The sequence below is a fragment of the Thunnus maccoyii genome, chromosome 18 (assembly GCF_910596095.1).
Source record: "Thunnus maccoyii chromosome 18, fThuMac1.1, whole genome shotgun sequence".
NCBI lineage: Eukaryota > Metazoa > Chordata > Actinopteri > Scombriformes > Scombridae > Thunnus > Thunnus maccoyii.
The window spans coordinates 19279029-19305730 of NC_056550.1; the positions used below are offsets into that span (position 1 = coordinate 19279029).

Genomic DNA, 26702 nt, shown 5'->3' on the forward strand with positions numbered 1-26702 from the left:
CGAGACAAAACAGGGAGGGCTGGGAATATACGCATGCGCTTTGTTGTTAAGGAACTAGGCTGTGTAATGACAGGTAATCATTAGCCACTAGCTTGCTATCCTAAGAAGAAAAACGTACAAAAATTGCGCGCTAGAGGTGATTTTGCGTTATTGTAACATGTATATAAGTGTACTTGGTATTTTTGTTTACCGCTATTTGTTAATTTGTTGTTTGATTGTTGCTTACAGCTAGCCAGTTTGGCTAACTAGCATTCATTTGTTAGCTTTGGGCTAACTAACCAGGTCGTTGCACTTGACTTCAAAACGTAACTGTATGCGTTATGTTGTATTGCCACATTGGTCTTTTATACCATTAACAGGACTAACCACGTCATGTTTAGTGTATAGTGTATAGTGTTTTCTTGCATTCATTTGCAGTTTTCGTGTGTTTGACAGACGGTTTCCCTGCAGCTGAACCTCGGTAAAGTCTGAGCCAGTGGTGTACCTGTACCTTCACAATGACCTGTCAGCACTTCTTCCTGCTGCTGCTGCTGAGTATTGGAGTCTCAGCGGTGGAAGTCCAACGTCCTCGCGGTGTCCCTCTATCGAGTAAGCATTTATAATAATAAGTACAACTTATAAGATCCATGAGCACAGTCGTGTCTGTTGCACCGGGGTGAAAGTTCAGTATCAGTTCTTTGTAGTTTTGGAGCTGTCATGCAATGGTGGAAAGTAACAAAATATATTTACTCAAGTACAAATTTGAGGTACTTGTACTTTACTTGAGTATTTCCATTAGCTACCCTGTACTCCCACTCCACTACATTTCAGAGAGAATATCGTACTTTCTACTCCACTACATTTATTTGACATCCAGTTACTTTTCAGATTAAGATTTTACACAATACATGATAATATGACGATATATGATAAGCTTTTAAAATAAGATGAAACCAGTGGTTTCCAACCTTTTTGGCTTTTGATGTCTTATAAAAAGCAGTGTGTAGTTGGGGTCACATTTCAGATGTCTATGTTATTAACAGCTCCACCAAATGATGTGATTTTTCCCTCTAAACTTCTCACATGGTTTCATTTCATTAAATGTTCAAATGATCCAATATTTCACCAAAATCAAAGATTAGAGAAAAAGTCCAAAAACCGAAAACGAATTTGTGTGTCAGAACTTTCTTTTGTCTTCTTTCCTCTCCCATTAATCATCTCACGACTCCTCAGATTTAATTGGTGGCTTTTGAAGGGGCCTGACCCCTAGGTTGGGAAGCACCACCATATATAAAGTAGTTGAAACTAGCTCCACCTCCAGCAGCTACAACAGTAACATGCTGCTTACACACTGTTGCTTCAGTATTAATAATCTAATGATGTCATATATAATAATATATCAGTCAGAGGGACCAAACCACTACTTTTATGTCAATACTTTATGTACATTTATATGCTAATATTTATGTACTTTTACTAAAGTAGGATTTCTCATGCAGGACTTTAACTTGTAATGGAGTATTTTTACATTGCTGTATTTGTACTTTTACTTAAGTAAAGGATCTGAATACTTCTTCCACCACTGCTGTCATGGCACTGACTCATTTCCACTGTTCAACCTTGACAGAAAAGCAGTTCTATGAAGAGGGCAAACCTTTTACTTGCCTGGATGGCTCCCGTTCAATTCCCTTTGACAGAGTGAACGATGACTACTGTGACTGCCAGGACGGCTCTGATGAGCCAGGTGTGTATATCCTATGTGCTGTCCACTTTAAATGCAATAGTTAAATTAAGTTGTATTTCATCCCAGACGTCTAACTGTTGGACACAAGATATCTCCTACTTCCCTGTAAAGTCTATTCTCATTGTTTGTGCACTGGAGGCTTCAAGTTTCCACATCATACTTGTGTAAGTTGAATATTGGACCAGGGTTGGCTTCAAAACTAGTTGTGATGTCACGAATCATGCTCATAGCCCCACTCCTTAAAATCAGATTTACAATGAGCACAGAGAAACTTTCCACTTTTAGTAGATGAATATGAAAACAGTCTTCTAGTGTCAAACTCTCACTTATTTACTTGCAGGTACTGCTGCTTGTCCCAATGGCAGCTTCCACTGCACCAATGCAGGTTTCCGACCGGCCTTCATCCCTTCTTCACGCATCAATGACGGAATATGCGGTGAGAATTTTTTCTCCCTAAAGAGTGTTAAAATGTGTGTAGTGTGGCCAGGATTTTATTTAATGTCAGTGTTTTCTCTACAGACTGCTGTGACACAACAGATGAGTACAACAGTGGGGCTGCCTGTCAAAACACCTGCAGGTGGGAATGTTTTTGGATTACGCACTTAAACACTTGTAGCCTGATTTTCTTCCTTTTCCATAGACACTTTAAATAACAAACATTGTTTTTTTTCCAACATAAATGTAAAAGCATATTGAGTTTCCATTAAACGTTAAGTGTTTTGTATTTATTGAGCTGTTTTTGTTTAAATTTCACGTGTGGTTTGCAGGGAGTTGGGGCGCAAAGAGAGAGAAAGCCTCCAGAAGATGGCAGAGATCGCTAAGGAGGGTTTTCTGCTTAAACAGCAACTTATCCAGGAGGCCAAGAGGGGCCTAGAGGACAAGAAGGTGTGAATGACAAAAAAACTTTTGGAGGTTGTATTTAGAAGAAAACATGTTCAAAGCTCTGAAATATGGATCTCAGATTCTAGATCAGATATAAAAAAAACCTAAGAATTAAGCTAATTTAGAAGGGACAAGATGTCAGGTCTTCCAGTGAGGTTGTTGGTGGTCCGCTTTTGTTTATTGGACTGTGTAAGGCGCTTTTGCCTTCCTTGTAACCTAGGTCAATTATACTACAGCAGCTTTCAATCTGTCCAGTGTTGTTGCTTTATTGTGGCTGCGTCTGACAGCAGTTTTTCTCTGGAGTAAACCTATTGTGTTGTTCTAATTTGGTAAAATTTATTTTTTAAAGGCTAAAATTTCAGACATTCAAGTTAATAAGAAGGACCTGGAAGAGAAGGTGGAGGCTCTGAGAACTGTGAAGGAGACAGCAGAGCAGCCAGAGAAAGAAGCTAAAGAGCGCCATCTGAAGGCCTGGGAAGGTAATATAAGATATGAAAATATATCACTGTATATGGTTTATCCAGAGCATTGCATTAGTTTGTACATTGCCTGAATATCTGAATATTTGAATCCTGTCAAAACATGTAACACTGTGTAGTAGTGTGAGTGATCAGAATTGCTGATAATGCAACAGAAAGAGCCTATCAAATTGTATTTTTTGTTTCAGATCAAAAAGCTGTGATTCGCATGGAGAAGGACAAGGCTAAGATGGCTGAGGTGTTTCTTGAACTGGATGATGATGCAGATGGCTTGTGAGTATCAGCACCCCCCAGAATTATTATCACCCATAGTGTAGTGAAGCTTACCAGAGACGACTGTAAGAATAAATACGACTGTAAGTATTGCAAACAAGAATAGCAGAGCAGCATTTCTAAAACTGTGAGAATATATAATTTAAGTTGTTGTTATTGGAAATTAGGGCTGAATGATGTGCAAAATAAATCATATTGCGATTATTTTTACATATCATTTTCACTGAAAAAAATATAAATATACTAATATACTGCCCTTCAACAGAAAACTCTTCTGTGAATGTTATTTTACTGAATTTTTTTTTGCTCAACTTCACACACGCATGCATCATAAAAGTTGGATTAAAGGGGACCTATTATGCTTTTCCTTATATTCAGTCACATGTAACGTTACAATGTCAGATGTTCATATTAAACGTGGCCAAAGTGTCAAATAATGAGGTAAAGGTATGTAGAAGTAATCCCTGTCAGCACTATGAACACTCTGTTTCCAACGTTTTTTTTTCTACTCTCATCCCGAGCCGACGTCGGCTCTTGACAGATTTCTTTATATGGTCGTCTGCTCCATGTACAGAGCGCCAGTTCAACTCTCCGCTCTGCTAACATGATGGCATTTTTCCATTATTTTGGGGGTAGTCACGCCGAGCCATGACTAGAATCAAGATGGCATGCTGTGTTTTTCCATTACACAGCAGGGCAAAGTAAAATAAATAGTTTATCTGTTGGAGGTGTGCTGGTTATCTGAAGCTCTTCATCAAACATCATCATCACTGTGGCTGTTTCTGCAGAGTGGGTTCATCGGGAGGGCGGCCTTAAAGAGACAGGAGCTAAGACTGCCTGTTAAGAGGCAAAGGCTGAACTGAGGGGCTGCATAAAGAGCCAGTATAAGATAAATAAGTTTTAAGTTAAGAGTTTTTTGCAAAACTACTCTAGTGCATAATGGGTCCTCTTTAAAGAACTGTAGTTACATCCATAGAAATACCTTTTACAAATCATGTTTGAGAGTATATTCTCCCTCGTTTAAAAAGATTGTATATCCATGCCTTTCTTGTGTACCCTGTGACTGGTCATTGTGACAGTAATTCAGTGCTTTTTTTAGTTGCAGCCATTGACTAACTTGTAAATATATAAAGAGTTGTTATTATAATTGAGTGAATGATGTGTTTTTGTTTATTTTCAGTGTCTCCGTGACTGAACTTCTGTCCCATTCTGAGCTCGACCCAGATTCAGATGGTTCCTTCACAGAATCAGAAGCTCAGGTTGAATGTTGTCTTTTTTTTAATGTCCCTGTAAAAACACACTGCTGTTAAGATGTTGTTGTAATTAAATGCAAGTGTTTAAAAAAAAAAATCATCTTAAGGAGGTGAAGAAATCAAAATGTGAATATTGTGTTTGGTTTGTTTAGGGACTTTTGGGCGGGATGGACAAAGTAGATACAGGAGCATTTGAGACGGTTTGGAATAACCTCAAAGAAAAATACATATCAGAGGTAAGAACCTTACTATTCTTCTGGTAAACTCCATGTGTAAAAGCTTTTAATCTAAATTTGAGACTTTCTTGGAACCAGACCAAAGCACCAGCACCAGCGGAGACTCCCCAGGAGGAGATGAGGGAGCCGGTCTCCGACAACGACTCCGAGCAGTACCCTGAAGATGACATCCCGGAGGAAGAAGAGGAGGATGATGAAGAGGATGATGATGATGATCCAGATGAGGCAGACTATAAGGTAAGCCCACTGAGTTTCTCCATTAAACCTATGCTGGATGACTCTCAAGTTTTATTTTAGTGAGTCACCCTATCTGTGTTTGATATGCAGAGCCCTCCTACGACGCAGACTCAAGAAAAGAAGGATGATGATGATGAGGGGACTATGCCACCCTACGATCAAGAAACACAGAACCTCATTGATGGTAAGTGTGTGTGTGTGTGTGTGTGTGTGTGTGTGTTTGTGTGTGTGTGTGTGTGTGTGTGTGTGTATACAAGACCGAGTGACTCAGCCAGTCCTCAGTTATGAGTAAGTGAGTCATGCTGTAAAATACCAGGAAAAAAGTGACTGTATTACCTATACAATGTTAATGATCTAACTTAAAAGTCATCGCTCATTCTGGTCGTCTAAATAAATTATTTATCAGAAGAACAAAACAATAGGTTTGCTGTCTCTTGCTGTTTGCTGCTTTAATGCATGAGTGTGTGTGTGTGTAGGGCTGCATTAGTCGATTTTAATTGATTAGTCAATTAACAGAAAATTAATCAGCAACTATTTAGATAATCAGTTAATTTAAGTAATTTTTCAAGCAACAATGTAATGGGTATATACATGCATGTATATAAGCACATATATATGTTTGTATGGGTGTGGACTGAATTTATGGTCAGGATGTATTTTAATTCATTGCATCTGATTCCCAGCTGCTCAGAAAGCCAGGGATGAATTTGATGAGTCTGAGAGAGCTCTCCGCGAAGTGGATGATCAAATCAGGTAAGTACTCGGTCTGAATATGAAGCAGGCGGAGCTTCTTCGCTAGTAATGCAATCAGTGTTTGTAACCACAACTGCAGTCTTAACGATCAACAGCCTCAGTGGATGATTTTGTTTCTCAAACAGTGTATTATTAGTTGAAAACTATGATATATAAACAAGATCACAATTTGGATTTGATTTCTGTCTGCAGGAACCTTGAGAAGGAAATCTCCTTTGACTTTGGACCCAATGCTGAGTTCGCCTACCTCTATAGCCAGTGTTACGAGTTAACTACTAGCGAGTATGTACACACTCTTTTGGGAGAAAATGTTTTGCATTTCTCCATTATCATTTAGTATAAGCTACCACTTCTGAAGGGCTAAGTTCATCTTTTGCTTACAGGTACATCTACAGGCTCTGTCCATTCAACAGAGTAACCCAGAAACCCAAGTATGGTGGATCAGAAACTAACCTGGGGTAAGGGAACATCTGTGTTGTGTCTGTTTTGTACTGATTTAGATGCACAATTGACCCATTCCTTAGGAAGTAATGAATATTTGCTCTCTGCAGAACATGGGGAAAGTGGGCAGGTCCTGAGGATGACATCCACTCTGTGATGAAGTATGAACATGGAACAGGGTGCTGGCAAGGCCCCAACAGATCCACCACGGTCAGTCTCAGCCATGTCTCTTTCAACGGCTGATTGTTTTTTTTTTTTTCCATGTGATGATCCATTTGACAAAGCACTGGAAAATATGAAATCTTTGTCTTTCAGATTAAGTTAACATGTGGAAAGGAGACCGTTGTGACATCTACCTCAGAGCCTAGTCGCTGTGAGTACCTGATGGAGTTCATCACCCCTGCTGTCTGCCAGGAGCCCCTGAACCCGGATCCAGCGCTTCATGAGCATGTAGAACTCTAGATCCAATTGATTTGTGAGTAACTCCAACTTTTTTGTTTGTTTTGGCAAACCTTAATGGTGAATTGAGACAATCTCACACCATGTTGTGCGGCACATACTGTTGTGTTGCAACCATATCTTTTCCTCTTGGGTTCTTGAAATATCTTTTTTGAGCACTTACAATTAACAGCTGATCAACTTTCCTACATGATGCTTACTGAAGCAAAATAAAAAAAACAATAACAGTCATAGCTGTAAAATATGAAAGTATAGCGTGTTAGCATTTTGTTGCGAGGAGAAATTATTTGTGCAGGTACAGCTTCATTTTAGAAGAAGAGCAGGACATCAACAAGAGCAAGGTAATGGCAACTTCATTCGAGTTCGATTTAGTTAAGTTAATAGAGGATTAAGAATTATCGAATGGTAAGAATTTAATGGGGCAGTATATGAGATGGACCTATACATACTATTATACTGTGTTGGGTTTTCTTTGGATTCGTTATCTATAAACTGGCAACAATATTGTGATGTGTCCTCTTGCTGTACTGCAGTGCTTCCTTCCTTTACTGCAGATATCTTAACTCTTTTGCAGCGTAACTTTGTTTGACATTCAAATCACACCACAGGCTCTCCGTCAAAGTGGCCATAAAAATTTGATTTATGTTTTTATAATGCAACTGATTTACTCTTTCTTTTCGAAAACAAACCTTTGCAATTACAGATATTACAATGGCTTGTAATATATTGCATATCACAGAATAGCTCATATGATGATATCTTTGTTACTGTGGCCATAAGCAATGTAAAGTGATATATCATATATCATGCCCAGCCCCAATGCTGTACAGAGTGAATAGATATGAGGTGTAGCAACGGTTTTGATGTTTGTTTTTTTTTAATGTAGTTATTTCTCCTCCTCTATTTTTGGTTTTTATGACTGATGGTGATATTGTAGACTACATATTAAACTAAATTGAGCTTTATGATAATGGTTGTGACTTCAGGTCCATCTAAGCAAATGTGAAATCGACAGGGTCTGGGACAACAGACATTTTTGAATGTGTGATGGATTTAAATCAACACAATGTTTAAACCAAATGTAAGTGCTGACCCTAAAATAACGTAAGAAGTGGATACATCACCAGTAAATGCTTAGTCCTTGAAAAGAAAACCTACAGGGGTTAATTGCAAATAAATTTCCCTTCCCTCTAACACCTAGGAAGTCATGACTTAAACAAACAAGCCATTGAAATTAACATGTTTGCGCTCACTCTTGCAGGTTGCTCTTGAGGGACCACAGTCACTGCAGCAACATGAAGTTGCCATGCTGTGAGCTGCACCACCTTAGTGGTTAACAATCAAGGCTAAATGATGGAAATTCCAATGATTCGTTTTGTTGTCTACATTTTAAACTTCCACCTCTACATGTTGTGCTGTTTCTCTTGTGAGTGTTAAATGTAATGTCATTCCATTGTTTTCAAATAAAGTTCTTTTTATCATATTTCAAACTATTGTGTTAATTTTTAACTCTGCCATTGCAGTTCAGTATAGCCGTTAAGTTATTACTAAGCTCCCAATACATTAATTAATTATAGCCGTACTTGTAATTAAATATACTTCAAAATATTAATACTGGGAAATAACACATTTCCACACATTTATTTTAGCATTAATATATTCTACCTTTTTAATAGTACTCAGCACAGATTTTGCACTTATTTAATCCATATAAAATATTCTGTATATATGTATACCTACTTATAAACTACTACTGTATAACTGGAAGGAGTTAGGAAACATGTCTTGGAATCAAACAAATACTAATCTGCATTTTATTGTTTCTTCTTTCATCATTGAGACAAGGTAGGTCATCTTAGTGTATGTGGATACATCATTAGTGAAAATTACCTACTTAAGTTTATTCATAATATTCAATAATATTGTTTTGACAGTCAATAAAAATTGGGTCACTCATATTTGTAACTTTTATTTTATTTTTTTCTGGCATGTAAAGTACAAATAATTAAACAATTCCATGAAAAAGTCTTCAAGCGTCTTCAGCTGAAATCCCAGTAATAAATATCCTAGACTAAACTGAAAGGTTTTTTTTTTCTTTGTTAAATTTTATCATTGTTCATTTGGTCATGTTTGGAAGTATGAGATTTTGTATTTCATCTGCTGACATTGGTGTCAGCCGAACTGTTTTGATCATTTTCACCTTTGATTTGTTCTACCATTCCAGGAAAATGTAAGAAAAACATCACTAAGTTACTGCGTCCCCTCTTCTAAATAAATAGACACAAAATACAGTTGGTTGAGAAACAGAAGGACCACTCACCCCTTTACTACCCTAGAGACTCGCAAGAAAACCTTCCTGCAGCTTTTCTGAGCTCTGTAATATTTTGCCGGAGCTCTTGGTTGGGTTTCCAAACACATCTTGACCCTAAAGAACATCATTGTTTCAATAGCACAAATTGATATGGGAATTGATACAGATGATCTCAGTATTAGAATGCTTTTACAGAAACAGAACCCTTAATATCCCTTTTTTTTTTTTGTAAATCAGCCCATCAGCATAAACAGGAAAGCATCTTGTGAGCATGTCAAACCTAGGACATCCCCCTCTGTTCCTGGCTAGTTGCTGGACCCTCAAATGGGCCAAAGCCTCACTACAGGGGCTGTCCCATGTCTCAGGGGTTCACCGAGTGGTTGAAAAAACAAGACTGTGATTAGATTAAATAATTAAAAGATTTTCATTTAACAAGACAAACAGAACACAGGCAGTAAAGGCATAACATCTAGCACACAGCATGTATGTTTATACACTTCAATTAGTTAAATATAGCAGTGCATTCTTTGACTATGGAGAACGTTTCCAAATCGTACTTCTAAAGCTGTTTTTCTATTTGTCCCCCTTTTAAGAAACGAAATGGTGTAACCACAATTTTGGCAAACTTAAAATCTTTTAAACTTGCAAATATAATGAAATAAACCATAAATATACACAAAACATACTTTATACGAGGCAATAATAATAATCATAATAAATAGTTTTTAAGTTAACAATAAGTTAAAACTACAAGCTTAAAGTCGCCCAAATAATACAAGTTTGTTGGCGCTATTTTGAATTTTTTCAGTTTAAATTATTTTATGTTGCAACAAAAGCTACCACAGACTTTTACAAACACAATCGAACACAGTTTGATTGAAATAAAAAAATCTAACTAAGTCTAAAATCTGCATACACTGTAAAAACTGCAATTAATTAAATAATGGAAGAAAAATAACAAACTGTACCCAATCAATGCAACCAAACATAATCTTTGACCCATGTGTGTTCTCTATGGCAACATCAACAACACAAATACGCTAATTTAACAAGTGAGTCTTGATATGTAAATGAAATCAATAAATTACAGGAAAAAAAAAATGATATTTGAAATTGACATGGGCTAAAACTGATGATATATTAGACAGTATTCCTTTCAAGGTCATTGAGAATTGCTCTATTAAGTCAGCCGTCATGCAGTTTGTTTGAGCTTGCATGGTCAGAGCACAAATTAGGGGCTGAGGAAGTGATTATGGAAAGTTATAGATCAGAGCTCTCATTGCTTGTTTGATTTTCTTAATGAGTCTGCTCATTTTAATGTTTTTGTCTGAACTTTTGTTCCTTTCACTATTCCGCAAACCTTTTCAGTGTGACGTTTAATTTCTTTTTTAAAAAATATATATCATTTGTTCTCAGTCAATATAAAAACAAAGCACATTGCACTTACTGTTCCATAGGAAAGTTTTTTTGTCTTTTTAAATGATTATTGTTGTTGCTCAAGCAGTGTAGTACTGTTTCCTGCCATGGTCCTTGGCTCTCTACTGTACATTAGGTGAGGGTCTTTGTATAGACTGTGTATGAAAGGTTATTTCGGGCTGTGGGTTTGGTTTGTGGGTTGACTGTACTACATCGGACATGGCTGGGTAAACAACTCTAGCTGCAGTTCAACGTGGTCTGTTATCTCGGTTGTTCCTAACGTCTATCACTGGTCTCACCAAGTGCTTGATCCTACTGTGCTTGATCCTACTATCTCTTGCAAATTGCCCGACCCAAAATAGCTAGATTAGTCCTTTTTATGTGGTCAGCTCTGAAAACACCAGCAACAATCATTCAGAGTATTTTGGGGAATGAAACAGTATGAGTAAGATCGAAAGGTGCCAGAATAAGTATTTGAAGTGGTGCAATGTTAACAGTTTTAAAGGATTAAATTCGTCACAAGACAAAGCAGATGATATAAATGTTGGGGGAAGTATATTATATGGATGCATAGGAATTTTCCTTTGTCAAGAGGTGAGTTGATTCATCAGTAATGTATTTTTGATATGCCTTTTTTATCATTCGGTGTCTGCATGAAATGTGTGCAAATGGGATTGCTTGCAACTGTTTCATTTTAGCATTTGGTTTTATGGTTTTAGGATTTACAAATGCAAACTGATATGCGCAACTTAGATATTCAAAAGTAATGATAACTTAAATTGTAGAGGGTCCTTTTTCAATAAATAACATAGATTTGTACAGCAATTACTCGGGGAATTATATAGTTAGTCTTAATTTATCCTTCTTGGTACTGACTTGCAAAGCAATTCTTTGGCAAAAATCAAATCTATCTAATCATAAAGAATCATGCTCAATGTTCATTATGAATCTGCGTTTTACCTTTTTATTTGCAAGCAGCAATTCAGTTTTTCAGCTGGGCAACGAGCCGGTCTTACAGCAGCTTTGTCTGGGATTCTCAAGTCAAAGAACTTCACTTCACTGCACCATCATTGAAGCAACATTGTACACAACTTCAGGACAAGAGATGTGAGTGTGTATAAGCACTCAAAAGTATAGATGTGTCTGTCAGGTTATACCCCCAACTGTTTAGTCGAACTTTTTTTTTTTTTTTTTACATCAGATTTGTTTTTGTCAAGTTTGTTTTAAAATTTTTGATATGGTTGAATGGTTAAGTTTGTATGAGATACAATGTTCCTTCGCCCCCTCCCTAAATCCCCACCCATACACCGCATGCTTGTTCCCCCTTGCTCTGCAAAGATCAGAGGGTTTAAAATAAAGCCATGCGATGTCCCAATTTTTCCAAGCTTAAGAATCTGTAAAAATTCAGCACAAGGTCTTGTTCCTTTGTATGTATAAAAATAGATTTATCTCTAATGTAATCCTTTCAAAGAGATCGTCCTCTTTGGCTAACACAGCGTCATTTAGAAAAGCAAAAGCAAAAATGTCTTGAATATAGTTGACCTTATTTAATCTATTATCATGTGCAGATGTCTTCATATTGAAAGACATTAGCTTTCCCCATGGTAAATCTTAAGTCTGGTCTGTAACAGACATTTCAGCTAGACAGGTTGGCCTTAATGTTTCATCAAGGGTGCCATAAATAATTCTCATGCAATTGGGTTGTTGGGGATATTTTGAGAAATGCTTTTTTTTGTGGTAGTGCCAAACAGATCTGAAGCAAATAAATAAAAATACCTTTCTGTAGTAAACAGAAGTATAATTATGACACTTATTTGCAGGCTTGATGTTGTTCAGTTGTCTTTTGAGAGGGCAGGAGTTCAAAGTTTCTGGGAAGCTTTTAAGAGAATAGAGGGGTTTAAAATAAAACTGAGGAGTATTTGGCAAAACTGGAGGAACTGGTAATCTCTCTCCTCAAAGGATCAGTGATAATTTTAGCATTGCCAGATATCATCGCTCACACATGTGACTAAGTCAGTTTTAAATGTTCGGTCATTTGGAACTGCAGTTCTCTTAATCTGCTCTATGCATGTTCTTACTTTAGAGCCCATGTATTCCGCTGAATGGTAAACTTTTAGCTCATTTACTCAGGGAGCTTCTATCTGTGCACTAGAGTCTAGACTGAAGAATAATACCGGTGCTCTTGAGTTTTTGCTCATCTGTGTTCTGCAGACCTGCCCAGACCATTGGTCAGTCCATGGGGTGTGTTTGACATTTATTTCAGAATTGCAGCTACCTGGATCATAATCATATTATAACTATTAAATCTCCTGCTTTCATTTTCTATATCAATCTGAAGATATAACCTTTCTTGAGTACAGAGAACAATATAATTTGGTTGTCTTTCACATTTTGTTGGCTTTTTCTCTTTACCTCTTACACCAGATGACCTTTCAATTGAAGGCAGCTCACACCAAATCATGGCTGACAAAGCTGTGCAAAGTAACATGGCCTGTGGATAATGTAAAATACAGGTGCAATGAAAAAAAATGATGCAAAAAGTGAAAAGACACCGGTATTTTCCTTTGAAGTGGCTGTGTTATGGTGAAACGGTTTTCCCCTCACTCTCGTCACTCTAGCCTACCAGAGAATTACTAATGAACACTGCCAATCTGTTCTGTGTTCACAGACAGTCTGCTTGTGTTGAATCCATCCTGAGGATAGATTAGAAAAATACAGGAACTTGTTTTGTTTTAGTGGACTAAATATGTGTATATCTTCTAGTAAGTAATTATTGAACTGTGTTTCTGTGATACATAAGTGTACTATTGTGTTGTTTGGTGTGAGACTGTGAGGGAAAGAGTGATTCTGATGGCCTTCGGACTACTCTTTTCTGTGACCAGTATTCATTAGTTCACCTAAATCATATTGGGTCTGAGCTAACAAGCTCACATAGGGTAGAGAAACTGCCTTTACACTAGGCACCACCTAATGCAGGTCAGGAAACAGTAGTCAAAGTTTCTAGAAAATGCTTACATACTCGGCTATTATAACCACCTTAAATATTGAATATATAGTTATATTTTAATAGACGTATATAAGAGAACACTGTTTTTTAATTTAATTTTCTTTGATCTAAAAAAATCGCTGATTCAAAATGCCCAAGTGTAAAAAAGTGACTACATCCTCTCCAGCAAGATAATGGGAGAGATGGTGGGGTAAGAGTTTGGGTAAATTGCACATATTCGTTCATTTAAATTTTTGATCGTTTTGTTCATCAGTTGTCATTATTTGCCTGAATTCAATCAAAGCACTCAGCGCACATTCTTTGTCACATTCGTTAGACTGTCTCCTAAATAGATAGCTCTCACCCTTACCCAACAAACCAGCTATGTACCCCTTCTAATTCAATCCAGGCAAATATAGGGAAGGACTAGCATGTTGTGTAAAGAGAAAAGAAAAACTCCACTAGTGTGTTTGTTTGAAACTCTGACTTGTGTATGCTTGCGTATGAATATGTTTGGTTATGTGTGTGCGTGTGTGTGAATCTGCATGTCTGTATTTGTGATTATATATTATGAATTTGTGTGACAATGTGTCAGAGAGAGACTCAGTCCAGGCCCATGTAGAGTGATGGCACAGGGAGCTCAGGTTGCTCTCCCTGCAGGTCGAAGGAGCTGGCACCAGCAGCCTCTCTCTCAGGCTTTGTGCTGCTTGCTGGTCTTGAAGGAAACCTGCAGCACGCGGTCACCCAGGCGGTAGCCATTGAGGCTAGCGATAGCCATGGCGGCTTCATCGTAGTTGGTCATGGTGACAAAGCCAAAGCCCTTACATTTGTTGGTGGTGAAGTCACGGATGACCTTGACGTTGGTGACAGCACCGAAAGGCCCAAAGAGCTGCCACAGGACACTCTCGTCCGCCTCAGGGGACAGGTTGTAGACAAAGATGCACCAGCCGGCTCCAGTTGGACCAGTAAGGTTGACCCCAGCCAGGCTTGTCATGCTGTCAATGGTGATCGGTGAGAATCTGGGGAAGAGAGTGGGAGAGCTACCATGGGTGTCATTCTGAAGTTCCACACAACATTCAATTCTCTACACTGTTTTTTATGGGCATGTATCTGTGAGAAATGATAAAGCTTGTAGTCAGCTATGGAGTCGGGGGACCCCATCTCCATCCCCTCTGCTGTACAGTAAGTGGATAAACGTGTGGGCACCACAGTGGCTCCAAACTACCTGCTTTCATACAAAATGACACTGTGTTCCCTGAGACACAAACACCCACACAATCTGCATATTTTCTCATTTTCTCTGCTGACCAAAGCCTCTGGAAGAATTAAACACATGAATCACAATGTTCAACTGAAATCACAGTATTGAACAAAACACAGAAACCTAGAGAGGGATGAAAAGCAAATTGGAATCAAATCATACAAAAACTGGAGCAAACAGAGGAGACGCAAACGGAATCTGGTATGTCCATGCTGGTGAAAAAAAGGGGACATTAAAGCAACTGAAACTGACAATGTTAGTTCATAAATAAATACATATAAATTATTTCTATTAATTAAAACAAAAGAACAAAAAGGTTAAACAAAGCCATGCCAGAATACCCTGCTGTTAGAAGGCTGCATCATTGCTTATTACAGTTGCAGACAGCATTTTGTTGTCTGGATTATGGCCATTATATCTGATTTCAAGATGAAGTCAGCAGGTGGTATTCCGGGCACTTTGTTTGAGGTTTTATTTTGGCATGGATGCTTTTGAAAGTACACCTTTAGCATTTACCTCTTGACTCCGTAGCTGGCGTTTAGTAAATTGTCGAGTCTGCAACGCAAGAGGGAGAATGAAGGGGATGCAGAAGTTAGTTATGCGATCTACAAGGAAGGGGGGCTTTCAGTTAACATGTAGCTCCTTCACCAGCTGGCCTGCAGAGGGCATCCTTCACTGCAACGCAGTTCCAAACCATCCAACCACAAACTGATGGGGTATTAAATAGTCCTGGGATTATGTGTCTCAGCTGGTATTTATTGTTCATTGTAAATTCAGTTGTTTAAGCTCCAAATTAGATTCCCCTTCAGAAGTTTAATTGTAAGATAAACAAATCCTGTAACCTAGGTCATATCACATCTGTAGATTCAACAAAATAATCCATACTGAGTAAGAAAGCATTCCAAACTTAAGAAGGTATTTTTTTATGGTACAGGCATTGCATCGCCCTTAAATAACTTCTTATTATTTACAATTGTTTGTAAGTTTCAATGAAAATGTTTATGAAATGTCTTTATTCAAAATTACACATAGATGTGGCCAAAGTCTGGCAATTTCTTTGTGATGCCTATAATGCCTATTACGTATAGGCAAAATTTAAAGGTTCAGTATGAGTCAGTATGAAACCAAGAATTATGTAGCTTTAGGTTTTTATTGTACTTGGAAAAATCTGGTCTCTTACATTGGTTTTGAGCTGTTATTTGGATCTGGTCCCTTTCCAAGTGAAGGGATCACGCTGCAGTTTAAAAGAAAGTCAGAGAAAAAGAGTGAGAAGGAGGGATAATGCCATATTGCCAATTCCTTCTGTACTATAAGGAATTCATATTGCTTAAATGAGTAGTATACTAATTAGTTGTGTTAATATTGACAAAAAAAATGTTTTTTTTAAAAAATATTTTTGAACATCCAATTTTTCATATTATAAAACTAGACCACATTTGCTGTTGGGGTGTGCCACTTCATCTGGTGGATAGTTTTTGAACATAGCCACATTTATTCTAAACACTTCTGCAGTGTAGTTGAGGCTTGATAATTGTCAAAAACTTGACTTGACTCTGACTGTTGACTCAGAAATGATATTCCATATCATAGTAAAACAATGAAATGTTGACACACCTAACACTGCGATCATAAAATAGTGGGATGTTGAGTTTGCTTAAAAGAGTACTCCACCGATTTAACATTGCTCTCCTGTAACATTGTTGATTCACAATGGACCTGTTTTTTTTAAAGGATCAAAATCGATGCAGCCGAGCCAGAGATACCGTCTTTTTTACTCCATGCATTCTTTTTTCATGTCAATATCCTTACCCTGGCTACTTGATTCACTCAACTGTACAGAGTCGGGTGTCTTATGCTAGTAGCGGCTAATGTTGCCTCAAGCCACTAGCCTTATACAGAGAGGAGAAGCGGGCCACAGAGTTCTGGTAACCTCACTTCTTTCTAGCTCCACACCCTCATTTTATTTTTCATTTTCAAACTTGTAGTCTTCAGCATCAACAGACGTTACCTTAAGTGACATCACTTGAGGCAATTTATCAGATTTTGTGCAGCTCCTTCTGGAGCCACAAATGGCTTTATACAGTGTTTTTCACATATGCAGTATGTATGTAGTAGTCCCCAATACCTGTAAACAGACGATGTGTAAAATCGATGGAGTTCCCCTTTAAGCAGACTAGTTTTGCTTAAGCAAGGCAACACAGCAGGATGACCTGTGATTTGGTCTTGGAACAGTAGCTTTTTACAGACTATCTGTTGGTTAGTGACGGTCTCACAAGTGATGTGAGGTTGGTAAAGGTTCAGTACCTGAAACGCTGAGTCTGGTGGTGCAGGGGCCCTGTGTAGCGGCGGGCAGCAGTCTGGTACAGCTGAGTCAGTAAGGCCTGGCCTGTCTTCTGGCTGGGATTGTTGGCGAACTTGACAGTGATGGGCTCGGCGGCACCCAAAGGCTTTTGTCCGTTCAGACCTTTGATGGCCTCCTCTGCTTCATTTCGCTTGTCAAACCGGATGAAGCCCACTCCTCGTGATATGCCTGCTCCGAATAAGAAAACAGACCAATGTTACTACCTTGGCATCAAGGACTGTTGCTGCCTACCAGTCTCATTGGCCTGACTCAGGGTAGATAGTTAATCCAGAAAAATAAGAAATGGTGCTTGATTGGCAGCATGGGAAGTTAAATAAGGCGATACCTGTAACTTGGTCCACTAGGATACGGGACGTGATGATGCGACCGTATTGGGAGAAGAGCTGTTCCATGTCCTTCTGGCTCATCGTCTTGGGGAGTCCACTCACATAGAGGTTGGCATCACGAATAGAAGCTGAGCTTGGCCGGGCATATGATACCTATAAAACCGAGAGGCAATAAATCAGTCACATGCATTTTCTATATAGCCCAAAAACCGCAAGTTTGTCTCAGAGTGCTAAAATCTGAGAAAAACAAGTACTTTAACTTAAGAAATGTGTTCAAAAACTCTGAAGTAATTGGATTGAGTTTCAGAGGAATTGCCAACAAACCACATTTTTACTAACAAGTTTTTATTTTCACCCCTGCTGATTCCTCCTTATTCGTCATCTCCACAAACCCAACTGTCTCTTTGCTATCTGTGGAATTAATCAGTGCCTTTAAGCTCACACTCAGCCACTGCGAGACTGTCAAAGCCACTGTGTGATGAATGTAACCATTACCCAATCTGATACCAATCATCAGTCAACAAGCCTGAGTGTCAGCTTTGTTTTGCAGTGAAAAACATCGGCTTTAGTTGACGTATTTTCCTGAATTCACCAGTGACTTAATTAGTGCACGGCCATTTTTGGTGCGTCTGTGTTTATATCCCTTATGGTTTTCTGTTGGTCTGCTTTCATAATATTCTACATCTTACACTGCAGAGGAATATCTGATTGGTTGTAAAAGTCACACAGATATTCAAGTTTTTGTTTTTATGGCACAATGTGAACACGTATGATAGATTGTCCAGTTCAGTGCATTGTTGTGAGTGTTGTGTTTGTGTGTGATGGAGAGACAGAGTGAGTGTTGTCTGAGATAGGCAGAGCTGCCTTCCCTGTCCTGCCTCTTTCCTTTGTCTCTATCCTCTGGGGGAGAACAGCTCTACTGGCAAACAGCAAACAATGTAAATGCATCACAAGACCTGCAGGATCCTTGACAACTTGACAACACACAAACATTGGTTTTAGAGATCTTATGTATATGATTTGGTGTCATGAATATCAATGTTCAGGTACTTTTTTCTAAATACTTGTAGCATTGAAATAGATTTTGCTTTGCTTGAGCAAATGAAGCTGTGACGCGAATTAAAAGAACTTGTAAATTATCTTTTAAGTGAATACAGGTGTTCTGGTTTCATCGATCAGCACTAAGCACCAGTGGCTATTGTGTACACAGACAGACTGTATGAGCAGGAGGGTTGTGTGGTGCAGTGATTAGGGTGTTCTGGACGAGTCAGGGGGGAGCTGCTGCGTTTGGGGAGCAGAGGCTGCCCTATAATTAACCCTCTCCCTGTCGCTCCCACAGTACAGATGGTGCCTGAAGCCCATATGGCCTCTAATCCTGTCATTGGCATTCTGCTCTCTGAGCTACTCCCTACCCTTCTACTTCTGCCCCCTTCATCACAGCCTCACCCCTCTCTATTGATGCCTTCTGCAAAATCTGGGAGAGAAAACTAGTATTGACCATAGGAGTCGTTTTTAAAAATTCAGAATAAATGATTGAGAAATTAATTAGAAACTGACTGATCTATGAATAGACCCATCAAATTATTAATGAATGTCATAACATAAGCGGAATAATTTAACAATTTCAACACCCCTGCTACATGGTTGTTTCAGTGTATGAAGTTTTATCTTGTTTATCTTGTCTTTCAAAGCTTATGCATACAGTGAATCAAAATTATATACAAATCTACACATATTCGTTCTTCAAAAAAAGAAACCAAATCAAGTATTCCACTTTTCCTGCTTAGAGCTTGTTATTTGATCAGTCATAAGTCAGAATTAACATCCTCGTTCATGGACAGCTGTTGGGTGATCACCTGCTCTGCTCTTTCAGAGATTCAATTTCCCAATACTGCAGTTTGTCTCAGTAATCTTTGATCTACTTTGATCCGTTCGGGGGGGATGGAAGGAGGTAGGGTTTAATAATATGCTCCCTCTTTCCCTCATCTGATTTTTGGACAAAGAAGGCCCCTAATTAGCCTAGATTGGAGGCAGATGGGGTAACCTGGACTGACCCTCGTGCACCACAGTCACAGGCTTCCTAATTACATTTCCATCACAATAACCTCTGCATGCTGTCCGCCCCTTGCTTTCTGACCTCCACTCTCCCCTTCTCTTTTCACTCTTTCTCTCGCTTCCTTTGTTCTAGCCACTGCTCCCTTCTGCCTCCTCCTCCCCGTTTTCCTCCCCTCCCTCTGTCACGTCTGTCGCCACCTCTCTCAACCCCCCTTGACAAAAGCTCCACTTCCTTTCTTTTTGTCCACCAAGCCATCAAGAATAAACAATAATAATAATAATAATAATAAAAATAATAATAATAATAATAATGATAATAGCAGATATTTTAGAGAGTAAAGTTCTGCTTACCTTGATTGTTTTAGTTTGCAGTTTGAGACCATTGAGTGTGTTGATGGCCTTATCTGCATCATTTGGATCCACATAGTTTACAAAGCCATATCCCAAACTCTGACCTGGAGACAAAGAAAGAGGCACTGTGTCAGTGATTCTGAAAAAACAGTTGTGGTGATAATATCTTGTTCAGTGCAGACAAAATTGTACCTGTTATCTTGTCTCTGACTAGCTTGCAGGACTCAATCTCTCCAATGCTACCAAACAAACTTTTAAACTCTTCTTGGGTCATGTTCTGAGGCAGATAGTTGACGATCAGGTTGGTTTTGCTGTCGTCTGTTGAGCCGTTGGTGCTGATGACAGGACCGTTTGGCAGACTGGTTCCGCTTGGACCGTTGGACACCTGGGTTTCCATGGTGCTGATTATCTGCTGAGGAAGAGGGTGGTGTTAGATTCATAATTCACAAAGAAACATATGGTTGTATCAATGCGTATGTCTAATATTTAACATAGAATACATCTACAAATATTAACTATTCACACAACCACGTGCACAGTCTGTCCACTTTGTCATTGTCTGAAGGAAAGGTCAGGAATCAGCATTGCTAAAACGGAGATGGATACGAGGTCTGATTTATCATATCCCCTCCCCCCATTTCACCCCATATTTCCTCCACACTCTCTCCCTGCCTCTGGTCCTGCAGATGTCACAGTCCCCTTTTCCTTACTCCTCCCCTCCCCCTACTCTCTTCCAGGGTCAAACACCATTACATCATTACACAGGAATGGATAATAGTGATGGTGGGGTTGGGAGGGGGGGGCAAAAGAAGACGGACAAAAGGGAGAGTGACAATGTTAAATGGATTTAATGCTACAATAAATGAGCAATATCATGGTTTGATAAAGAAATAGGTTAGGATTACACATTTGCTCTTCTGACTTTGATAAGGATTCTTTGTGGTCAACTGATTTTTATTTTTGTAAATGGAGTAAGGGTGTGGGTTAGTGCACACTATAGTGTTTGTGTCTCTTGTGTTGCTCTGGACTACACTGTGTTGCTTAATTTGATCCACAGGGGATTCTCTGGGAACATCTGTGTGGTCAGAAACAAAACTTCCTGCTCCACTTTCCCTCTCCTTTCCTCAACACCTAGTTCTCTGTCTGGGTCATTATTTCCTGTGTAAATCTACATGGAAAACCACTGCAAAAAAAATGTTAAATATGTTGTGGTGTATATATAGTTGTAGTGTTTGTATTAGATATTAGAAGAATAAATTATGTGCTAAAAGCCCTTTTTTCATCTAATTAAATTTTGAATCCTATTTTACAAAGCTCATATTGACAATAATTCCATGTAAAATGTCCCATCATATAAATTATCTTTTGCATGTGTTATTTTTGTGTTGTGTTTGTATTGACAGGCTTTTGTTTCAGTCGCACAGCATTAGATTAAATCTGTCATTTATTTCACTTTAGATAAATAACTACAGAAGTTAAGAGTTACGTTCTTTGTGTTGACTCATGAAACTGAAATTTCTGCCGTGTGTGCATTTGCATTAGCTTTTTGAGAGTACTATCTGAATATTTTGTGCATCCAGTACCTGTATTCCTTGTAACAAAAAAACATTGTCTATTTTGATAAACAGTTTTAATGAATGTACATGCTGTGGTAGTAGGGCCAAAATGTAAATTATGTCAGATTATGGGTTCACACTGTTGCATATCTCTGACTGGTGGGCATTATGTATGTTAATAGGGCTAAACGAGTCTCCTCTAAAGCTCTTGGGGTCCTACAATGTAGTCCAAAGCAACAAAGGGACTTAATTAATGAAGCTTCTATGGCAGAATTATTTCAGAATTATATTCAGGGAATTTCCTGACTTGATAGACAAATATGAGTCCCTGAAACAAATATTATTTATAACAGAAATATTTACTTGGCAATTAGCCCCTCTAGCTTTGTGTCACTGTATCGTCTAATAACACATAACCAGCTTTCTTTTAATTCTCAAAGAGGAAAGAACATGTTATGCTTCCTTCAGTTCTTTTCTTTATTGGTAACCTAGGAATGATGACAGACAGAGTGAGAGTTATGGATGAGAGTTATGAATTTCATCTAGTGTGGAAATGTGGGCTTTCACAGTCCGCTGTCTCTTAAATCCGCCTACTTTTTGTATTTTTCTGTTTCTATGTCATAATCACATAACTTAAAGAATGTGTTCCTGTCTTGCGCTTTTTTCCCTTTTCTAACATCTACAAATAGGTCTGTATAACCTGCCTTTTCCCCTCATCTCTGTAACCTGCTGTCTTGCTTTGAGCCTCACCTCGACTAAGGTTGCCCAGGTAACAGTCCCTCAAAGACTGCATTGTTTCTAATGGCTGAATGGCTTTTCTTGCTTTAAGCTCGGTGTGTGTTTGCGTCTGTGTGTATTAGGAGCAGATGCATGGAGGTCAGACATTTTTTTTCTCTTTGTATTAATATGATGTGGCTTTGCAGAAGTAGGGAATATCTGAAAGTCAAATTGATAATGACAAGGGGAAAACATCACAGAGGAAAAGGAGCACAGTGACGGAGTTAAGATAGCCTAAGAATAAAATATTTCAAACACACATCTACACACAAAGGCATTGCAACAGAGAATAGCAACGCCCTGTCCCGTAAAAATTTAGATGCACAGCTAAAACGCCCGCTGCCTTTATAAATTATGACATGAAATTATGACATGTTGACAAAAAAGGTGAAATCAAGCTGTTATGTCATATTCATTGTTATATGAACCAATACATCGTGATCACAGTGTGATGTGATGCATCTGACTAACAGAAATGTGAGCAACTGAATGTGTCCTAAATATGACAAAAGCATTTTAAAGGGAAAAAAACCCCATATTAGGGCAAATTTGACTCGCCAACTGAAATAACCCTCAGCGTGGCAGAACACACATCCCCAGTGAACAGTGTGAAGTTATATAATTCACAGAGCCACTGAGTAGGGGCTGGGCACTGAGATTGGCTGACACAAGCAGCAACTAAGATTAAGGTTTCATACAGAAATAGAGAGAAACAGCATGCTTTGAAGTTATTTGAAACAAATATAAAAGATTAAAAAAAAAACCCACAGAGGATTCTTTAATCTTTAGGGCGTCATATTATTATTATTATACTTATATTGTACACTAACAAGTTTTGTTTGCAGTAAAGCGACAATAAATCAGTGTGACGTTGTAGGAATGCCTACAATAGCATGAATAATCACAATATGCTTAGTATAAATCTACTCAAGCTATAGGCTCCAGTCACTTCTGACTGCAGTAGACAATAAAAATGCTCAATCCAGGGGTATCATGTAACCATGAAGTCCTGAGTGTGAATATATTGCGTATCATTGCCCCTCCTCTCTTAACATATTTCTTTTTTATCTATTTAATAAGGATGAAAACGTGTCATAGAAATAATCTTTTAAAGTAAATCTTCTTTTAAGATTAGATTCCAGTTGTTAGGGTAGCACTGTGTGTCCTAAACTGCTTTTTTCTATTTTGGGGGTCTGCGAGATCTCCCTTAATATTTAATGTACTGCATCAGCATCGCCTACACATGGTCCCAGACTTGCACGCAAACAAGAGCCCTGCCTCCTCTGCCAAACACATGAACCCAGACTTGCACGCAAACAAGAGCCCTGCCTCCACTGCCAAGCACACATACCACCTACACTGTACACTATTAAATTACAAAACACAGAAGCATTACATGACTAAATGTAAATGTAACCATGTTCTCTGTCTTCTGAGTACATTTAAACAGCTTTCCCAATTCATTTCTGCTCCAGATACAGTACAACACTGCAGGCTATACTGTACAGAAGAATTATTGTTTCCTAGTTTGTCATTACAAGAGATTTGCCATGTTACATGTTACAGTGCATTAAGAATCACCAGAAATGTAATTTAAATGACTGTTAGATATGAGAGATAGGTTACCATAAGTATTTTGTTTTGGCATGCAGTCCCAGCAAAAAAGGAAAGATAATTCTAGTATTTTAGTAGATTTAAACTATATGTGTGTAGTGTGTTTTAGTTTTTTCTTTGTGTAGACAAAACTAATCTTGAATCAAATGGACATTTAAAAAAGTCCAGCTGGATATATGACTAACAATTACAGCAATGATGTTAACAACGATTTCTCCCTTTTAAAATATAACCTTGCCTCTTGTCCACATTATTATGCTTTATATATATTTTTTTTTCTTTTTTGGAAGGCATGAATCAAAACTGAATGCTAGGCTGAAGTGTAAATGAGCCTTCTAAATAACACCGATTACAGGATTATCCCAAACAAAGGGCATTAGCCACACTCTCTGCAGCTTAAGGGATCATGGTGGCAGCTGTAAAACAACAGGACGACAGGAGTCACAGCTCATGTCAGCCATGCACTGAGGCTCCCCTTCTATTCTCCGCTCCGCAGACTAAGATTTCTAAAAGATTTCAGCCCCCTGAGTATGTGCCGCTTTGATAAGATGGGAGCAGACAACGTCAAAAGGCTCGGGGAGACAAATCTGTCTTGCAAGTCCTTGTAGCATGCGGAGCGCTATCCAGCGTGCTGAAAAAGGGAGTGGCCTTCGGACGGTCTCATTTGAGGCCACAGAGGCCCCTTGAATCCAGCAAGGACCACCGAGCTGTTTTATTTATTTATCTTTTTTTTGTTGGATTTTAAAACGTTTTAATTCGAGTCATTAAAATAAAAAAAAAAAACATGCACGGCTATTAATGAATAACAGAACCCCTCGGATTTCTCTGTGCCTTTTATTTACCCTCCTTTTTAAAAGGCAAGACTTGTGAGCTCTGCAGGCATTCATGAACCGGAGCGCCTTTTTGCTGAATAAACGTATTGAAACGACCAAACAAAAGAGCCACCCGTTCCTCCTCTTCTCCCTCGCAGAGGCTATGGCAGCACTATGAATATTAATGTAAACAGTGGCGCTTTGTGTCGTGGCCAGGGGCTGCAGGACTCTCCGGGAACAATGATTGTTACAGTTGCCAGCTCCAAGTCAAAAACGCCATGATAGGTCAAATTAAAAAAAAAACAAACATCAATCCTTGATATTCTGATGATTTTTATCGTTTCCTCTCCCAGCATAAGCAGTTTTATATTAAGAGATAGTTGTTAATTCAATATTGAATAGGCGTATAGGGCGGATGACCACCACTGTAAATAAAGATTAAAGTCATTTCCTCATATAATCATCAATCAATAATAACACTTGTTGTGATGTGCCCTGTGCCATGAAAAGTACATTATCAATATTTGTCGCCTAAAAAGATTATTGTAAGGGAAAAAGTAGCCCAAGAGATTCGTTTTTCAGTCTTAGAGATGAAAGGTACATTCCCTACCTCTTTTCTTCCCTACAGGCTTTATATTTGTGGCTGATAATTACATGAAGTCATGGGCAACAGGAGGCAAATCACCCTTACATAACACAATTGCATTTAACGTCTCATAAGTTAGACAAGCCATGTCTTGACTGTAGAAATGTAACATGATCATAATATTTTGGACACTGTCTAAAATGGCCTCTAACCTTTTAAATCACCAGCCCAAAAAAAAAAAAGAGAGATTGAAATTCTATAGGCCTAGCAGCACGTTTTACTTAACATCAAATAGTTAAGACTGGTTTTCTGTGATGGCCTCGGCTGTCCTTGTCCTTGAATTGTGTAAGTGCATCGCAAAGGTTGTCTGACTCAACGCTTTTATTTGCTTGGCACTGCGGTACAGGCATGGAGGACTGCGGACCATGTGGAGGGGAGCTACAGCCTCTGTCGGTGTGACACTGTCTAGGCCTGCAAGGGGACAATAGGTAATGTACAACAAAGAGAAAAATAAAAACTGGAGGTTGAAAACATGTCAGGTGGACAGCTTGAGCCTCACAGACAATGAAACAACGTGCTGTCCACTTCCATTTTGCACCATTTTTCTAACTATATCTCTGGCCATTTCAAATTCAGATCTCAAAGTTCTTCATGGGTCTAAATTTCATGAACCAACTCCACCTCTCACATCATATTCCCTTTATGCCTTTAATTATTTATTTTGTTTGTCTACTACACTTTTATAATTTGTAGATATAATAATAATAATTTAATAATTCCCAAACAGTAGACTAATAAAATTGTATAGTGATTTTTTTATGTCTCACTTTAATAAGCAGGGTTTTTTTTTTCAAACCTGCACGTAATTTAAAGTTGGACCACGAGCAGCATCCACGCTGTTTCCACGTTTCTTATTCATTTCCTGGCTTCTGTAATTTAATGCAAATGTGTCTAGTCTTAATTGATCCTCTTATGTAAACTATCTGCTGTCAAGCGTAGAGCGTGTCAAGAGGTAAAGCGGAGTAGGCCGTTTGAGGCTTTCAGGCCCTCGTTTGGTGTGCTCAAGTCCAGCAGAGACACGCCCAATCCAGCCGTCGGCACAGAGCAAAGCTAATTTATCACCGCTCACATCTCCTTTTATCCGACAAGCGTGATGCAAGCATGGCCATCTTGTAACGTATGTGATGTGATACTTGGGAAGAAATGCGCTTAAAATGGAGATGTCCGTGCGCGTCCTTACTGTCGCGGCCTCTGAGATTTCCAGCCCATTTACTCGGTTGCATCGCAACGAAACCCTGAGGAATTTGGACTTTGTCTGATTCAATGCAAACCAATGGATGCGTAATCTCCCTCCTCCTCCCCCCCCCCCCCCCCCCCTCCCCCTCCCGGAGTGACTCGACCCTTTTTTTTCCTCCCTTTGCCTTGTTGGATGGACCCTCAGCCTCCGAGGCATCATGTTTTGTCTCAGAAAACCGTCTCCAGCATCCTTGTGTTGCACCAGCCAAAGAAAGCCAGTCCTCCCCCCACCCCACTGAAGCCTGCGCCTCATCGTC

At 38.8% G+C, this 26702-nt stretch overlaps 2 protein-coding genes across 6 annotated transcripts; one reads left to right on the forward strand and one right to left on the reverse strand.

Moving 5' to 3' along the window:
• On the forward strand, positions 1-25628 carry prkcsh (protein kinase C substrate 80K-H). 3 transcript variants are annotated; one of them, XM_042391896.1, is made up of 18 exons: positions 1-73; positions 436-588; positions 1607-1723; positions 2064-2159; positions 2243-2300; positions 2491-2608; positions 2955-3084; positions 3273-3357; positions 4538-4616; positions 4763-4846; positions 4925-5083; positions 5174-5267; positions 5767-5836; positions 6029-6118; positions 6220-6294; positions 6388-6487; positions 6593-6752; positions 7998-8219. In XM_042391896.1, exons 2-17 carry the CDS (start codon positions 498-500, stop codon positions 6737-6739), a joined length of 1593 nt encoding a protein of 530 aa, XP_042247830.1. In that variant the 5' UTR covers positions 1-73; positions 436-497; the 3' UTR covers positions 6740-6752; positions 7998-8219. The 3 variants fall into 3 exon arrangements, with proteins under 3 accessions (XP_042247830.1, XP_042247831.1, XP_042247829.1); XM_042391897.1 differs by lacking the exon at positions 7998-8219 and adding an exon at positions 25556-25628 and having other exon boundaries at positions 29-136; XM_042391895.1 differs by having other exon boundaries at positions 29-136.
• Positions 14141-20228, reverse strand: elavl3 (ELAV like neuron-specific RNA binding protein 3). Of its 3 annotated transcripts, XM_042391905.1 has the most exons (7): positions 19997-20228; positions 19805-19908; positions 17398-17551; positions 17015-17240; positions 15227-15265; positions 14675-14677; positions 14141-14468 (listed from the first exon to the last, which is right to left on the reverse strand). In XM_042391905.1, the coding sequence occupies exons 1-7, from the start codon at positions 20199-20201 to the stop codon at positions 14141-14143; spliced, it is 1059 nt and encodes a 352-aa protein (XP_042247839.1). In that variant the 5' UTR covers positions 20202-20228. The 3 variants fall into 3 exon arrangements, with proteins under 3 accessions (XP_042247839.1, XP_042247838.1, XP_042247837.1); XM_042391904.1 differs by lacking the exon at positions 14675-14677; XM_042391903.1 differs by lacking the exon at positions 14675-14677 and having other exon boundaries at positions 14141-14489.
• Positions 25629-26702: the final 1074 nt, after the last annotated feature.